Source organism: Oryza brachyantha, chromosome 7 (genome assembly GCF_000231095.2).
Source record: "Oryza brachyantha chromosome 7, ObraRS2, whole genome shotgun sequence".
Lineage (NCBI taxonomy): Eukaryota > Viridiplantae > Streptophyta > Magnoliopsida > Poales > Poaceae > Oryza > Oryza brachyantha.
In genome coordinates, this window is record NC_023169.2 from 1599520 (window position 1) to 1618825 (window position 19306).

General features: G+C 35.9%; 2 protein-coding genes across 2 annotated transcripts; one reads left to right on the forward strand and one right to left on the reverse strand.

Moving 5' to 3' along the window:
* Positions 1-353: 353 nt before the first annotated feature.
* LOC102707785 (CSC1-like protein ERD4) lies at positions 354-5151 on the reverse strand. Its single transcript, XM_006657384.3, has 6 exons — positions 4725-5151; positions 3618-3775; positions 2698-2973; positions 1727-2571; positions 1363-1618; positions 354-1132 (listed from the first exon to the last, which is right to left on the reverse strand). The coding sequence occupies exons 1-6, from the start codon at positions 4996-4998 to the stop codon at positions 752-754; spliced, it is 2190 nt and encodes a 729-aa protein (XP_006657447.1). The 5' UTR covers positions 4999-5151; the 3' UTR covers positions 354-751.
* A 9947-nt stretch (positions 5152-15098) lies between these two features.
* On the forward strand, positions 15099-17209 carry LOC102712187 (40S ribosomal protein S12). The gene is made up of 5 exons (XM_006658218.2): positions 15099-15151; positions 15254-15301; positions 16102-16393; positions 16777-16842; positions 16932-17209. Exons 2-5 carry the CDS (start codon positions 15297-15299, stop codon positions 16989-16991), a joined length of 423 nt encoding a protein of 140 aa, XP_006658281.2. The 5' UTR covers positions 15099-15151; positions 15254-15296; the 3' UTR covers positions 16992-17209.
* Positions 17210-19306: the final 2097 nt, after the last annotated feature.

Consider the following 19306-nt stretch of genomic DNA (forward strand, 5'->3'; position numbering starts at 1 on the left):
GGAGTACTCAACAATGTTTTTGAACTATCTGCATGCCTTCTACTAGGGGTTAGTACACAGAAAATGGCAGCATTCTCATGCTGTCAAGCACCAGGAGTCAACTGATGTTCGGGGTGATTGGCTGTATTTTTTATTTTAAAAAAAGCCAAATAGTATATTTACAAACAGAAAATAATTTATAAAATAAACTTATATATATATATATATATATATATATATATCCTTACATCTAAAAGTTAATACTGAAAAATAAACTTTGATAAAAAAACCTTAAAATCAACTCGAAATTGAAGGTTAAAGATTTAAATTTTAGCCTATAAGCATAAATAACGATATAGGGTGACAGTTTGACATGGCTTCAAAACAGTACAAGCAATCAGTAAGTTACGATATTAACTGGGTTACACCGAGCATTAGGCGACAGATTTCTGGGTTTTTGTTACACAGACAAGAAAGCAGAAAAGCCTAGACTCACCACGAGTTTGAACAACATATGAAACTTAAAAGAAGACAAATATCCACAGCAACTACCTAGTACCATAAGTAAAGAATCAATCCTCAGGCACGCATTCAGCAGGCAGGCAATCTCTAGTGCACTATGTACATGGAAATGGCATAAGTTGCTTCACACTTCAGAGGAGTTCAACGTGGAAATTCATAAGGAAATCCATGTAGGAATTGGATGAAAAGTGGTTCGTTTGCAGTGATGACATGTACTCTCCACGGTTCACATGCAATCAGCACTGCAGCATTAGATGGATGGGGCTCTGGAGGTGGTGTTCGACTGCGCGTCTTCGAAGATATCCACATCCTCTAGCTTCTCAGGCTTGAGGCAAGCAGGAATGTAGGCGGTGTAGATGGCATCCATGTTCGGGGTTTCTTTCACGTCGTGCTGAACCACCTCGAGAGGGGTCTTGGCAAACGCGGGGTAGAACCGCATATTGCAAATGTAGGCGAAGATGAAGCTCATTGGGATGAGGGGCACAAGAACAGGGGAGTAGAAGAACTTCTTCAGCAGGATGACACCAACCATGGTGGTCTGGTAAATTAGCAGAGCTGCAATGATCCTTGTGTGCATATGCGGCCACATTCGCCCGTTGCTCTCATAACTGGGAACATAAACTCGGAGAACCTGCGTTGAAACAAAGGTTACTCCGGTCACAAAGCTTATCTAGCATTTCTTTTCATCAGAGACTCAAAAAGAGTATATAACGACTGAAAGCAAGATCCAGAAGTTAATGTCCAAGTAGGATTCAAAAGCTACATTCAACAATGAGAAGCCACAAACTAAGTTCTCCTTCCCAGTTCAGTTTCAATACCATTGTGCCAAACTTCTATTAAAGCAAGTAACTCCTGACTCACCTGATTTTTCGCTATAATCCATCCGAGAGCAAAGTAAGCAACACCAAATGGAATAATCAGTGGTGCAATGACGGAGTAGCACAGCACAATTGTAACGATGAGCATGTCATTTGGAACCCTGGTGTTATATCCTAGGTCACCTGGAGCCCATGCTGCTCTCACGTCATCCTCAGTCTTGCATAGGTACTTCCTTTTCAGGTGGAAAATGATAAGAGGGACCAGGCGAGAGAGCTCAAGCCCATAACCAACAAAGAATCTGCCAAAACAGAAAAAAAAAGTTACTTTCTGAATTGTATAGACATGTTTAGGATGGAAATAGATGACAATGCCAGGTGCATAAATGTGAGAAGAAAGCAGTACTTACTTCAGTGCAACAAATGTAAGGAAGAAAGTTGCACTTCCTGGAAGGCTGTTGGCAAGCATTTTGACAATCCCAGGAGGATTATTGATAATGGTTGTCAAAGCACTGAACAATGTTGAACCAATTGTAACCCCAAGGAAGACATTGAACACAATGAAGTAGAAGTACTTCCCTGCTGCTGCCCTGACTATATGGCTTTGTGAAGGGAGACCCTCTGACTTTGAGAGAAAAAATAAAAGACCAGGCAGCAAGGCAAGGAAAACAATAAGTGCAAGCTGTGGGAGGTAAGCCTGAAGGACAGTCTTAATTTCTTTTTGGTCCACCACCACCTTCAGAAAGGGAAGCTTCTCCCTCAACTTCTCCAAAGTTGTAAGAGCAGAGATAGCAGTAATGGGAACCATATAAAAAACCACTGTGAGAAAGACAATGGTATAGACGACAACCTGTCTGATTTGCCTCTCATATATTTTCTTGGAAAGATTGGACCATATTATCTGGCGAGGTTCAGGAGCCTGCTCAACAGTCCATCTATCAAAAATCTGAGCATGGAGAGTCTGAGATGCAGAAGCTGCGGCAGATCTTTTGTTGAAAAAGACAATTGCAGCCTGTTGCTGTTTGTCACGAAGGGTAGTCTTCTGTTCAGCCTCCAGTTTGGGCAGCAATTCCTTGATTTGGTCATTACAATACTCAATTGTATCAACCTTCTTACCAATAAGGCCAAGAAATCCAATCCTATGCATAGGCTTGGTGCCCTCAGGTCTGTTTGTTGTTTTAGACTCTGCATAGACAACTTCAGCACGAGCAATTTTCTGTTTGTGACCTTCAATCTCTTGATAAATTTTGTCAGCCTGCAAAGTGCATTATGATCAGAAAACATGGATTTTTCTTTACTCTTTGAGACATGTCCCCCAAGCAAACAAAAAGATAAAGAAGGGCCATCAATTCCCCTAACAACATTTTTAGAGTGGCAGTACCTTTGTGTGGTCCGTCACAACCATTGATCTGTAGAATGTGTCAGGATGAAGTGCTCGGAAATAGGAATCCACAGAATCCTTTATAGTTTGATCAGGAGGTGGAGTAGGAACATCTCTCACCAACACAGCAAACTCCTCCGGTTTAACATCTGCTGTTGCTCTTGCAGCCGCTCGCAGATTCGAAACATGCTTGTAGGACTTCCATAGTACGAAGTATGTTACAATAGAGACCCAATAGACTGCTAATAGAAATGCCCACAGCCTTCGGCTTCCTTCCTGCAGAAAATATAAAGACAATCAGGATTTTGAATTCTAGCCTTGACTGGAGACTAGGAAGTTCCATCTCTACAGTTTGTACAGAAAAATGAATAATACCAGTTTCTGTACTAACTGAATGCTCATAATTTACACAAAAAGAATTCACAATACAATTCTGAGAGAAGTCACGACTTACAAGCATCCATGATCCATATCAAGAATTCATACTGGGCTACAGACCAATTGGCAATAGGGCTGAAACTGATCTGACAGTTATTTTAGGGATACTGATTGCATATCACAAATCCAGTTGGATTCAAAACATTGGAAACTACAGACCTAACAGAACAAAAGGTAGCTCTATGCTGCTGATACAGTGATATGAAAATAACAAGTAATCAGAGAGTACAGTTACCATTACTAGTAATGATAGCTATGATATTATGCTCCAAAGCAATCATATACCTGGTTAATTAAATAGGAAAGATCATGTTTTTGTATGTAAAAACGTGTTTATAGTTGTTCCTTTTCTTTTACAGAAGGGGCAAACTCAGCAAGCAAAGATACTGGTACTGTGCTATTCCTAGTCATATTCATGATAAAATGGTGACAGGCCAACTAGCCAAGCCATGAAAATAAACTCGAATCGAAGGACAGCTTACTTGAACATTGCCCAGTGCTAATTTCTCAAGCTCTGTGAAGTTCTGGGGCGATTTGCCATTGTTCAGGCCTATAGACCTTTCCAGGGCATTGTCAGTGGCAGCAACAGGCAGCAGAACTGGAAGCAGCACAACCCCAGAGAACACCAAGATAGACAACACTGTAACATAAGAGAAAGATACTTAAAAAATTAAACCCTTTCTTTAATCCAATAAATAAGATCTATTTATACTACCACATGGAGTACCAGGTAGTAGTAAATATTTTTGCACTGGTAGAGAACTCTAAATTAACGGTAAAGATTCCATTACCGATGATAATACTACCATCAGAGAGAGCACTGTAGCCGAGCTCTAAAAAAAAATCCCATAATCGTTCACAAATCAATATATCATATTCTAGTAACTTAGGTATTTTAGCCAGAAGGCAATCTGCCTTTCCTCTTTAGTATTCCATCGTTATTTCCGCAATAAATTTGATCCGTATAAACCGTAGCATAAAGCATTTAACATGCTGAATTTCATACTTCAATTCTCCATGCATCATAGTTTTCTATAGCCGGCATTCAGCACAGATGGCCGCTGTAAGTTGACTTTTAATAACTCTCCTAATACACGCAATTTTCTCCAAACAAATCGTTTAGTCTACGAAAGCATATTCCTATTGCGGCAGTTCAGGGAAAAACAGACTGGCAAATATCTTCATGTTGGTAGTACATGAAACGGTGAAAAAAAATCATTTTTTGAATGTTATAATACACGGTACAAATTTAATCTTGTCGAAAAAAATCTTCCTTTAGCAAACAAAGGATTAAAAACGAAAAGCAAAGAGAAATCTCTGAACCAAATTTACCAAGGAAGATTCAATATGAGGGCACCTAAAAACTAAAAATTATCAAGGAGGGTTCACTATAACTCCCCAACTGCAAGTCTGCAACATGCTTGAACAAATCTCGCAAATTTGTTTCGGTTGGAGCAAGAACGCAACACAACCAACTCGAGGGCCAAACAAACTCCTCGCCGAACGCCTCAACTGAACTGAACAGAGAGACAGAGAGAGAGAGAGAGAGAGAGAGAGAGAGAGAGAGGAGAGAGGAGGTGATAATATACCGGAATAGAGGAAGACGAGGTAGACGGCGGCGTCGACCCCTCCGGCGGCGACGACGTCGGCCTCGGAGGCGGCGAGCGCCTGCCTCAGCCACCCGGCCGGGCTCCTCGTCCCGCGGCCCCTCCCCTCCCACGGGTCGAGCCCCCGCAGCAGGAGGCTCGGGTAGTACACCGGCGCATTGCCCGGCCTGCTCGACAGCCACGTGAACACCAGCACCAGCGCCGCGAAGATCACGAACGACGTCAGCAGCGACGTCACGAACGACGCGATGTCCATCCCTCCCCCTCCCGCTCTCCGGCTTCTCCTCTACAAACTCCCAAGAACCCGCTCCCCGCCCTGGTTAGGAGGTTGCCTGAGTGATTAGCATTGGATGCTTTGCTTCGCTTGGCTAATGGCTTGGGTTGATCAGTTGCGGAGGTTGCGAGACGAAGGACGGAGAAGACAGGCGAATGAAGGAGAAGAAGGGGAGAAGGGGAAGAGACGAAGACGAAGGGGAAGGTAAAATGACCGGATTGCCCCCTGGATGATTTTTTTTAATCCTTTTGTTTCACTGCTTTTGTTGCTGGAAAGGGCTTCTTTTTTGACTTGCGGGGTGGATGGAGTGACCGTTTTGCCCTCCGTCCCGTGTCCTTTGCGATGGAATGGAGTACAAGTTGAGAAGGTGAAGAAGTTACGAAGAGAGAATACCTGGCGAATGGTGCTAACACGTGGCTGCTCCGTTCTATATATTATAATTTATAATGCAAGATTGTTTTTAAATAGATTTATTTATAAATTAATATGTATTTATGCATGTATTTAGAGTTATTATCTTTTCGTTTTTCTTATATTTATATGTTAAAATTTAAATTTTGAATCTTAAATTTGGAGTTGGTTTTAAGTTTTTTCATCGGTGTTTGTTTTTCAGCATTTGTTTTTAGATCACTAAAAATACATATATAATTATTTTATTCATAAATGTCAAACTATGATGGCATATGTAAATTTGGAAAGTACTAAAAAATATTATAACATGTAACATTCAATTTTATAGAAAGGTTTTTAAGTATGTAATGTGATTAGTAGGAAAATATTTTAAATAGAATAAATAAACTACGGTATCTACAAAGTACAAATTTGAACGAGCAATATAAGTTGGATTGTTTGATTATTATGTGAGTACCAACTGGTGCTACATTCTAATCAAGTCCATTCAAATCATGCCAAAGCATCCTCAATTCAATGCAAAGTGCTATGATATGTCGGTTTAATTTAATGTTTATATTAGCTTGACAAATGTTTGGTAATTCTGAGAGTGTCTAATATCTATTTTGATTGAAGACAAAATTTGCAATAGTATAATAAACATAGGCCACTTCTAATAGTTAAAACATAGGTCAATTTCAAGTCTTAGGCCGCGTTCGGCGTGGATCTTGATAAGGTAACTTACCAAGAGTGGAAAACACAGGAATATATTATTACATGATTAATTAACTATTAATTATAAAAAAAATTTTAAAAAAGATTAATGTGGTGTTTTAAAGCAACTTTCCTATAATTTTTTTTAAAAATACACTATTTAGTGATTTGAGATAAGTGCGTACAGAAAACGAGGGAATCTATATGTTATCTTTCAGCCGAACGCAGCTTTATTAGGTCATTCAAAAATAACCATTATGAAAATGATTGATTGTGTGTGAACATAGTTTAATTCCTTCCCCTCTGTTTTCAAAAGACTTTATTTTTAGCTCTATTTATTTGTCCCATAAAAACTTCATTTTCTAAAGAAAATATTACATTAAAACTTGGTAAAGCACAGACAAATTTATTAAGATATAAAAAATAGAAGATAAATGCATTGAGTTTGAAAATATAAAGAACATTTTAGTTTTATTAGCTTTATATAAATATATATGAAGTTAAAGTCTTCTTGTAACGGAGTAGTACTCTGTACTCGTAAGTGACTTGATCAACATCAGCAGCTCACCGCATGTTTGAGATATGTCCTTAGATCAATTAAATTTTAATTTAACACCATGCGTGTACTTTATAATCAGCGCTCTTATCCTACAAAACCATTTAATCATGACTAAGCACATACTTTAGTCATGGTAAGAGTGTAAATAGATTTTTCTCCTTTTTTGCGTGAGTGAATAGAAATTGACAGCGAGAGATTTCTGTTTAAACTATTAGTAGTAAGCACCCATGTTGACTTAACCACAAAGTCACAAAGAAAATAGAGAACCAGGCAGGTATCATGGTCCATGGAGTCTGTCTATATGTACTGCATCGTATGGGTTTATTTTTTTATTTCTGCTACTGTTTATAAGCTAAAAAATATTTTTTTACTTTAATTTGGATTTATTTTTATTGTATTGTATTTTTTATTTTTTGCTTTTAGATCACTAATAACACGTATATAAAAGTTTTATTTATAAATTACTTTTTATTTATAAATATATTGTTTGATTTTAAAAAACAAAGTCAAAAGATAACTCTGACAGTGTGCATATAAGACTGCCGGATTTCCATGTCGGCGTGGCAGCAGACCAAGAGCATGAAAAAGCAAAAGAAGGGAAATACTCCCTTTCCATAATAAATTTATTTTTTAGGTTTTTCTAAATATTATGTTTGACTCTTTATTTTATTTAAAATGTTTTGTGACTAATGTTTTTATTGTTACTAGATAATAAAACATAAATAATATTTTACACGTGACTAATTTTTTAATTTTTTAATAATTTTTTAAATAAGATGAACGACCCACCATTGGATACAGAAGAAAAAAAAATAGAGTTATTCACTAGCTGAGGGGAAGAGAAAGAATTAATTAATGGAGGAGTAAAATTGGGAGGAAATTAAACGTAGGATCCGACGGTGCAGTGGTGTATGTGCGCCGGCCCACGTGCAGTTGCAACGGGCAGCTCGAGTGCCACGACAGTAAAGCCACGGGGGTAGGGGCACTTTGGTCATCACGAAAACTAAAAAAAAATAAAAGAATAAAAGAAAGCCCAAGTGGATAACTGACGAGTGGGCCCTACATGGGCTTCCGCTTTCCCAAAGCACGCCACGTGGCGGGTACGGTGGCTCGGGATCTGGCTGCCGACACCCGCCCACACGTCACCGTAACTCCCTCCGCTCACACTCGCGACGTGACGGCGACACCGGCCAGACACGCAATTATCTACCAAGATATTTCCTACGTTTTGTATTAAAACTTTCGTATCATCTAAATTTATTTATATATTAATAAATTTAAACACATAATATATATATATATATACATGGATAAATCTAGACAACTCAAAATATATAATATAGAACGGAGGGGTACATCTTGATCATTGACATATAAGCGTAGACCGCGTTCGGCACCGGCACTAAGGTATCTAACAAACCTCTTTCTCCATTTTTTGTAAAAATATTTATCAGAAAATTGTTTTAAAAAACAGATTAATCTATTTTATATTTTTTAATAATTAATAATTAATTAATTATATACTAATTTATTACTATTTGTCATATCGGATAACTAAGCCACCTCCCACCAACTACCAAACGCGGCCTTAGTAGCTCGTAAAACCCATATATCAGTAATATCTAGACTCCGTCCTCATCATCCAACCTTATTGTTTCATTTAATACTCACGGTTACAACTTATTATCAATTGATAAATAATTTGTGGATAAATTTTAAATAGTTATTTTAACGGTCTAAAGATAAATATCATAAAACAAATTAAGATAAATAAACTTTAAAATCAACTTTTACGATCAAATTTTTACCTGTGCTTATAAGTTACTGCAAAACGATAAAGTAGATTGTATAGTGATAAACCAAGAACGCTAGCTGGTGATAACTGTAGGACAAATGAATACAAATATGATATTGCAAACCCTAGGTCGGGCCTCGCCGGCACGCATTGATCTCCGGTCATGATTCGTACATGCAAATGCCCTCGTATGACGGACGCGCGAGATGTCGCCACGCGCAGGAGCCGTCGACGTCAACCACGTTAAGCAAGGCCCTCGTTAGCCGATTATTTGTAAATAAAAAATAATGTATGAATAAGAATTTTGTATGTGTGTAGCGATAAAAAGAAAATATTAAAAATAAATTAATTTTAATGAAATAACTCTTTAAAATTTAAAAATAATCGTAAGCAAAATTTAAAAGTTTATGATCGGTTATACGGCATATGGACTCCACATGTTTTGGGGTGATTGTTTGGTTTTTTCAGAAAAAATATTTATAAACGTAAAATATAATATATGTTCTTAAGACTGAAAAATAAACTATAGGTTAGAGTTTAAATTTTACTTTACGAGTATAACCAGAAATGAAATGACGAGGGTATAGTTATTATGTGTGGCCTTGGCTTGCATCATCCATGTACTTACGTCCGTACATGTTTATAGTCCAAACACACGAAAATCTAGCTCCGATGACTCCAACCTTCGAGTGCTCATAAAAAACACAGTTGCTTCCCTTACATGTTTTCAGTATATAAACCCAAAATAATCTTCTAAATATCAATTATATATTTAGCTATAATCAACTCCGTTAGAGCATCCCAACAACTCATCTAAATTTGGTCATCCATATCTTCATTTAGATGATTATCTACAACAGTTTTATCTTTTATATCTCTTTATACTCCAGCAGATCATCCATATATGATATACTTCATATCTTTTTGAAATATGAAGAGAAAACATCTAAATATAGAGTTTCTCTCTCCTAATATAGATGACATCTAAAAATAAAGGATACGATAGATGTTCTGTTAGAGCTCTACTTTTACTCTTTATTCTCTATTTTTAGAATAGAGAATACAATGAAAGAGCTATTGAAGATGCTCTTAAGGCAGACGAGGTGGAGATGCTTGAGCCCCACTACCAACGTTAGGGTCATGGAAGCGTTTCTCGAACCCGTATAAAATTTTACGCCAAAAATTATTCGGAAGAGATGCGAGAGGTTTTATACGCCTTAATATTCTTTTCTAAATCCATCACTGCAACTATGGTTCACGATAACTAATAAATGATATTTCTACTTTCAGTTTTGACTCTTAGATATACATCTTACTAGATATTCGTTCTATTTATAATTTTTTGTGGAAATATACAAGCATATAGGTCATGCTTAAAGTCTATTTAATAATAAAATAGTTACAACAAAATAAATAATATATATATTTTTTACTGAGACGGATAATTAAATCTATGTTTAAATGTGAATGATGTTATTCGTTAAAACTGACCGGATGAAGAACTGTACGTGGCTAGCATGTATCCTTCCTTGGATAATCTTGGTGGCATCTCACACATTTTTGTCCTAAAAAAAAAATCAGTTGCCACTATTGCGCGTCCATGTCAACGAGAGTCCATCAACTGTTTTATACATATTATTTTGTAGCCAGTAGCTATCAGTAGCTTGCATAATAAATATAATAAATATGTAGAGTGGATTAATTTCAGTACTATCCAATGATCCAGGGGTCAACGTATGAAATCCTGTTGATTGCTATCATATGTGTTTTTAATGTTTGACATATGGCACATGCCATCGTTTTTCCTATATATGCACGCCAAATTTTTAAATAAGATAAATAATTAAACATTATATCTAAAATCTAAACGATATATATTTTTTCTCCTTTCCACGAAGATTCCTTTTTAGTCATCTTACCCATATTAATAAGAAAAAAAAGACTATAGCATATTTTATTTTTAAAATCCTAATACATTTAATCCTTTTATTAAAAAAAACTTCAATATTTTGTCCTTCCGTATATCAAACTCTAACACATTAATCACTAAGATAAAATCTTTGTAGGAAAAATAATGATAACAAGTGAGAAAAATGGAGGTATGTAGTACGTATATAGTATTTGATCTTTGAACGACTTATTAGGCCAGTCCCAATATATGTTTTATGAGGTGTCATACATATTAAATAGGGTGCACATTAGTAAAATTGCTGACTTGACATGGTCATTAAATGATGAGGAATTTTATCCTATGAAACTTATCTGGCTCGATTAACTAGTTTACAGTCTTGGTAACTATGTCACGAAGCTATACATTGAGATTGACGTTAATCACAGAATGTCTATGCATAAAAATGTACTGCTATTTATCCAGGACAATAATTAGGCTAATCAAATAGAACCTTTTGTCCATGGCTAACCATCGTGCCACGTTGCTGAGGCCCAAGGTTGCCACGTGGCATGTCGTTTTGCCGGTGAGATGTTCCATTCCCGACAGTTGGGAGTCGTGAATGTACATAACATCACGTTCACTACAGATAGGTTTCAACTTGTTGCACGCCATGAGAATTATATAAACATTAAGGTTTAACCATAGTATTTGCTCCAAATTACAGTACTTAAGGTTATAATTACAATGCATTTTTTTTCAATTCCTGGTTTGCATTCAAACAATGTTAGCTTTTATCTATTCATGCCAAAGGTTCAAAGCTAAGCTGGAAGCATGCATATACCAACCGACAAATTTAGTATTCTTCTAAAGAGAACAAAATGATATACACCAACTTTATACTCTTTATTTTGTCTGAAAAAAAAGAATACCAACTTTGCCGTGAGATTAATTTAATTTTCTCCTTTCCTTGTGTGCAAAGGAAAGCAGTGTAATTATCTGCTTTTGATGCAACTTGGAGGCAGAGAAAGATTTGGGAGAATAAAGTGGGGTCAGTAATGCTCTTGATTTAGTCCAAACAGTAACTTAAAAGAGTTTTGCGGCGTAGAACTTTTCACATCGCAAGCTCATGTTTTGCCGGATAAATAATCTAATTAATCCTCGTATTACTACTGACCTATTACAATACCAATATATTATGTACAATCATTATTGCTCTAGAACCCATCATGGATTTAGTGGTATAGAATAAGATTCATCGGATCACTGCAAATAACGCTCCTTATCAATCATTATAAAACTTATAACCCCCTTCCAATTAGAGGACTTCTGAGAGAATTTCAATGGAATTGAACTAATTCATATAAAAACAATTAAAATTCATGTGTTCTAAATAAGTCCTTCGCTAATCTATGCGTCTAGGGATCCTACAGGCTGGATCATCATAGAAGATAGGAGGGAGGGGAGCGGTAAGACGAAGGAGAGAGGAAGAAGAAGAAGGAGCTAGAGAAAGAGAAGATAACCCATATTCTCTTCATCCTAGATCCGTCACTGTGCGAGTATGTCCTATTTTCTCTCGTTAAACTAGTTGAACTTTTTAAAGAGTAACTTAGGGGGGAATTCTGAATCATGCTAAAACGTGTAGGGTTATCTACTGGTTCATAATAATTAAGCATTTTCTTCCCTGGCAGTAAGTAGTGTGTGATCACGTCGTTTTCATGTGGCATTGTCAAATATCATCGTGTAGCCCACACTTACCCGATCAGAGATAGAGCCTTAATTAATTAATTAATTAATTAAAGCTCACAGAAAATGCTCCCAATTACTAATTATATTGCTGCAAAAGAATGACAAAAAAATTTTTCTGTCACCGGCTGTTTAGGGTAGAGGAGATGAACTACTGACCAATTATTCAGAGAGTGCCACTTGTGCCAGAAAATATCTTTGCAATCACTAATTAAACTGTCACACATGCATCATGCATGTATTTATATGTACATGTGGTCGGCCCCATCTTTCCTTTTCAAGGAAGAATCTACCAATCGATCCATTGATTATATGTTATATTATGATGCTAGATGGATTTGTTCTGATTTGTGAGTACTAATGACGCATCATTAGCATAAATAGCGTTCTGATTCTGAATACGACGTGACTTCCATCTAGATGCTAAAGAGCTCATCCTCAGTTAGCAGAACAAAGTGAAAGCCCAGTAGAAAGCCCATCATCAAGGCTCATTCATCTTAGGTGCTAGCCCATTTCGAGAACAGAAAAACTTATATAACGGAATTCCATTGGAGAATAAATTTATGTTACAGTGCACCAACACAAAAGACTCATGATTCATGGGACAAATCCGATATATAGAATCGTCTGCATCGAACAAACGGCTCGGATCATCTTATTCTATATTGCACCAACACAAAAAGACTTATAACTCATGGGACAAATCCGATGGATATAATCATCTGCATCGAAGAAACGACTCGGATCATATATATATAGAATTGATACCTTTCCACTTAATCATCCATGAATACAAATAATACACGCAAAAAAATTGCATGTAAACGAACGGCTCGTCATGCGCGCACACACATGCATGTAGATTAATTGCTGCATGCTGACTAACCAAAATTCATGAAAAATAAATGCATTATCTAAAAAAATGAAAAATAAATGATAGCCACGCTCTATCAGCGCATGCATGCAGATCCATCCGAGGCAGGCAATCAGCCATCAATACATGGATTTTTTGAAATAAGTAATAAATCAAAGTGTTAAAAGAGATAATCAATTACATACTATATAAACACGGACCCCACACACACACACACATATATATATATATATATATATATATATATATATATATATATATATATATATAATATACCCAAATCAATGATGTTAAATAAAAATAAACCAGATATTAATTTAATTATATATTATATATAATATAAAATTTTAATATTTCTTTCAGGTTGACAGATAGGGAATAATGAGAGCTATTTTGCACACAGTGGTATTTGTAATAGTCCCTTTACTAATAATGGATCAAATTCATAAATAAATTTTTTTTATATATATCAACATAAAGGTCAACCGTAGACCTCTGAATCAACGACATCAAATAAAAATAGACCGGATATTAATTAAATGATATATCATTTATATTTGTATATATGTTTGGGTTGACAATATTAAATAACGAGATATATTTTTCACACGGTGGTATTTGTAATACTCATTCGGTGTTATATATATATATATATATATATATATATATATATATATCACCACGAATGAATCTACAGTGTCAAATAAAATTATAAATATGTGTGTTCAGATTGACTCATAGGTAATCGTTTTTGTACGGTAGCATTTTTTACTACTTCGTCCGGTTTTTAAGTGTCATCCTATGGTTGACCGTTTGTATATTTTAAATTTTATTACAAATATACAATATCATAAGTCATTCATAAAATAAATAAACAACTTGTTTGGGTCTAAATTAAATTATTTATTTAATATATATGCATATGTGTCGTCTATACTATACTACTATCCTAGTGCATCAGCTGATGTGACCCATAACTCAATGTCTCATGGGGCAAATTTAACGATCCAGAATTATCTATATTAATCGAATGTTTCACATCGACTCTACATTCTTCACTGACAAAATCTTTCTATATATTAGAAACTTCCTATAAAATATAAATTTTTAAACTTTTCAAGTATATAGCTCTTGTAATTATGATATATATATATATATATATATACACACACAAGCGCAAGATTTATGACTAATTGTATATATGATTTTTTTTGTTTTGTTAGATTGTGATAAAAGAACATTGTTCACTTCATTTTACATGAATTAGAAGATACCGAGTAGATCTTAATTGCATTGTATACGGACCGATGTGCATGTGTTCAAAAAGATTTCTATTTAGTGGATGGTACACGCACGACCATAAAATTCATTTGGTTGAATATAACTATGGATGGAAAAAAATTATACTGAAACATAAACTTTATTTCAATCCACACGTTAGCACATGTATGTTTGATATATGATTTGAATCGAATTAAGGTGCAATTTGACCTATTTTGGAAAATTAATTTAAGAAATGAAATTAAATAATATATAAATAAAAATATTATGACACCGTAGCGTTATCACGGGTATATTGCTAGTGAGTTAAAGTGGGACTAATATTCTTAGGTTCTTGTTGGACGTGGCAGTCTCTCCATCTTCACCTAAAAAATTTTGAACACACCTATCCACTTAAGCTACGTTTGTCTATCAGAAATCTGATGATATTGGATGATATTTTCTCTGTTTCATCTTATAATACTTTCTAGATTTGTTTTAATTTATCTACGAATCAATGTATTTATTTTGCATATGTGTCTAGATTCATTAGCACATAAATAAATTTACAAAAAATCAAAAATTCTTATATAATATAAAACAGAGAAAATACTAATTAATATTATTTAGCATCAATTAATAGTCCCGTCCGGACGGGATCCCGTCCTCTAGTCAATGTGTTTCCAAAAGCCCATCACCCAGGATCTTCTTAGGTGCTATCCCATGAAATGGGCCAGCCCAGCTGCATTCCTCCAATATGTGATGGGCCCAAACAACGGGGAGTTCTCGGCCCATGATGGCCCGGTTGAGAAATCGAGTATATAATAGCAGCCTTCTCCCGCAAAGCCTCACTCCGCACCTCCTCGTGAAAACCCTAGCGCCGCCGCCGCCACCGCCGCTCGCCTCAAGGTAGGCGGCGCAGCCATTCCGCTCCTGTTATTCCTCGGCCGTCCTCGCGTCTGCGGTCGCTAAATCGTGCTGAGAAATCTTGTTTTTTCCCCCTTGGTGCAGACCATCTCGTCGCAGTTCGTGGTCCGGTCTTTCGAGCGCGGAGATGGCGTAAGTTCCAGCGGCCGAAATCTTGGCTCTGCTCGTTTCATGTTTTTTTTCTTCCGTAGCATTTTTAGATTTTAGATCGAGCGGGATCTTGCTGTAGGTAGAACCATGCTAATATTGCCGCGAGTTTCGTAGCTGTTTCTTTGCGTCTTGGCTGCTTCGCTGCTTGCTCAAGAAAGAATCATCTTTGTGTTGCTGTGTAGTGGAAAATTGTCATTTTGTCGCATTTCGATGGGATCTCATGGATCTCTGCTATAATGTCATGGTTGTAGTGATCTACAATTCGGAAAGCTGGTAGTATAGTTGGTGGATTTGCAATACGTGAGCCATCTAGTTCATTTACTGAATTCAACTACGATTCTGATGAGATGATAGATGCCGGTAGTGGTAGCATCAAGCAGAATGAACTTTAAGTTCACAGCCAGATTGAAAATGCGTGATTGCTTGTCAAATTAGTTTTTCTTGTGGAAATGAAATGTTTAGTTTTGAACTGCAATGTTTGCATTCAAGAACTGAGTTTTTCATACAGTATTGTCAATTGCGAGAACTATTATTATTTTTATAGCATGGTTATCAATTGTTGTGAGAACATAGCGCCACATGCATGTTAAAGTACTTGTACCTCGATTATCTAGAGAACAGTATAACTAGAAGATAACTAAAAGAACCTTTTGATCTGTGTTTAACACATTTGTTGCAATATCGGTTAACATGTGCTATATGTATCTCGGCCTTTCCTTTCGGAATATTGGTGTTTTACACCAAGCCTTTTCATATTCTCTAATATTTGGCAACTTTTGCAGGGAGGAGGCCCTAGTCGAGACTCCAGCTGCCCCGGCCCCGGTTCTTGGAGAACCCATGGATCTCATGACCGCTCTGCAGCTCGTGATGAAGAAGTCAAGTGCTCATGATGGGCTTGTGAAGGGTCTCCGTGAGGCGGCCAAGGCCATTGAGAAGCATGCTGCTCAGCTCTGTGTGCTTGCTGAGGATTGCGACCAACCTGATTATGTCAAGTTGGTTAAGGCTCTCTGTGCTGAGCACAATGTTCACCTTGTTACTGTGCCTAGTGCTAAGACTCTTGGCGAGTGGGCCGGGGTGAGTTACTGGATTCTTCTAATAGCTGTACCTTGTTAGTTGTAAATTCTTGATCTGGTGGTCTATAATGGCCTTCTAGTAACTGCATCTTTGTTGAGTTTGTTGTTGATTTGTGTTAACTGGTGCCTTCATGGCCTTATAGTAGTTTGAGTTCTCAATGTAGGTTCTGGTGATGAGTATCCAATGCATTCACTAGTACTGTTTGTTAATATTTATTGGTTTATATATTTGTTGTTGATTTTAGTTGTGGGGTGTTAACTTTGAACTTATCTGTTAGCACATGTTTATCATTGTCCACCTTTGTTCTGTGTAATAATCTTTTAGTTACAGTTGTATTAAAGCCGACCTGTTCTGATTTTAACAATGCATATTTCCCTTTACAGCTTTGCAAGATTGATTCTGAGGGCAAGGCAAGGAAGGTTGTGGGCTGCTCCTGCGTCGTTGTCAAGGTAACTAATTGTTTTTTCACGTCGCTAGATGAATTTCTTCCTATGAATCTGGCAAATCATAATGTTCGGCTATCATTTTCATTTCCCAGGACTACGGTGAAGAGTCTGAGGGCCTTAACATAGTGCAGGACTATGTCAAATCACACTAGATATAGCATTCTTATATCCAGAACGTGTGCTCGACTTTCTGTACCTTTTGCTTTAATTTATGCTTGGTTCTAGGGCTTGCTAGGATATAAGAATTCTTTTTCAGGCGCGAGCCAAGGAGACATCAGCAATTTGGACCTCTGAACTTATGTTTACTGTGCTGAAAATCATCTGCTTTTAATACAAATCATCATCCGGAGCTGAGGACCAGTTTGCCCAACTGTGCTTTGATTTGTTGATTGAAGTTGCTTCAGTGTTTTTCAGGAGTTAGCTATGCTGCTATGCTTTGAGGTGAGGTTTGGTTTTGGATTGCGTTTGATGTTATTGTGCTTTTGCATGGCATGTTGTTGCTGATACTTGCAGCTAGACAGTAATGAAACATGGCAGGTAGCCTACATTGGTGAAGGCTACATACAGTCATAGATTGCGATGGCCTGGGTGTTTACAACTTATTGTGTTTGCTGTTCTATCTGTCACGGCATTCACCTTTGCAAAGTCAAGTGGCAATCTAATCTTGATTTTTGACCCGTTTTATAAACTTTTTGCGAAGCTCAATCCATTTTTATTTCTCAAGATCAGAGGAGCCTTTTCTTACCCGAATCATTATATTATCCTGTCATGCTCATATTTGGCAAGGCACTAACAAAACAGGTCTCTTACGTTCAAGCCATCATACAATCACAAGAAACTAACCACATGTAATATATATGATCCATGTGTAATTTTTTGATCGTACGTATTGCTATTGATACCGTTGATATTTTTATAACATATGTTTTATCATTTATCTAATTAAAAATGTAAATACGAAAAAAAATTAAGTCATGCTTACCGTACATGTAATTATACAAGAATCAAATAAAACAAATGATAGTTGTGTAAATCTTTTTAATAAATGAAATGATTAAATATTTGTTAAAAATTAATGATGTCAAATATTAGAAGCTGGATGGAGTAGTTATACATTGCAAAACATGAGGAGACTTAGTTAACTTTTGCTTGGTTTCTTCCGGCTGTTCACAGAACCATCTTGCATAGGCATCTTGTAGAAATGTAGCATCATACACCGTGCTTTTTCTCCAAAATTTTCCAGTATAAAGTAAAGCAACAAAAAGTACAAGATGAATAGTCACCGTTAGAGAATACCAAGTGATGCATACGAGGCATACGGCAACAAATGCACCCAATATTTTACAGCCATTATTATTTTCTCGCGTGTGTTCATCTGAAAATTTTTAGCAGGCATGAAAATCACTCCATCTGAAAATTCACAAGAAAAGTTCCTATGTTGTCAATACTAAAAAGAAATTCATGTGAATTAAATTTTTGAATAAACATGAAAAATTATACACACAAATTATATTTTTTAAGGACGGAGTAATATGGACTATCAAATTATGCTAGATTTTGACCGGATATACCATTTACGATATCTAAATCTAGATGCATTCTACTGTCTTATCCTAACGTTTGTGCCCATAATAATATTCTTTTTCTTCTCTAAAATAAACATGAAAAGTTCATAAGGTCCATTCTATTAAAAAATAACTAATATAAAATTCTTTCGCTTTTCAAAAGATCAACTAATTTTATTCAATCAAAAGTGCTACTTTTTCCCCTTGAAATTTCAAAACGAAAAGACTATTGCTGGAGGCAGGAAGTAAATATTCTACCTACAACATTACCTGAATTTCTCCATCGGTAAACGTATGAAACGAATGAAGTGTGTGGTATGCTAAATATAGTAATAAACCCTTCTACGTCATGATCAACAATGAAACTTGTATTAGTCAACGGTGACTACACCAAGTTATTGTGAACCATCCATTGTCTTTTGATCCAATGGCTAATGTTTCTCACCTCATAGGTGGTTAGACAACATTTGTTGTTATTTAAAATCTATTAAAGGTAATTACTGGAGTAATATAGTATATACCAGTGTTTGCATAAACATATCCAGTTGTATGAGTCCGTTACAATGCACATGTATATTAATCATGTTACATTTTCAATTGAATTTCATTATCCAGATTATAATTTGCAAAGGATCAATTTATAATAAGTTTAATTAAAAATGAATTATATATAATTTAAGAAAAGTTGTTTGGATTTTTGCAAATTAGGGTTACTGGAAAAAGATAATTTTAAATCTTCAAAATCAATTGTGTCTACATCTTGAATGAGAATTATAAAATTGTTTTAAAATCTACACAATTCAAATTTAATATATAATATTAATGTTCAATTAAATCCTTATAGTTAATCCAAATATTTAAAATTTTAAAATGTCTGAATTTTATGTCTGACATATGAAATC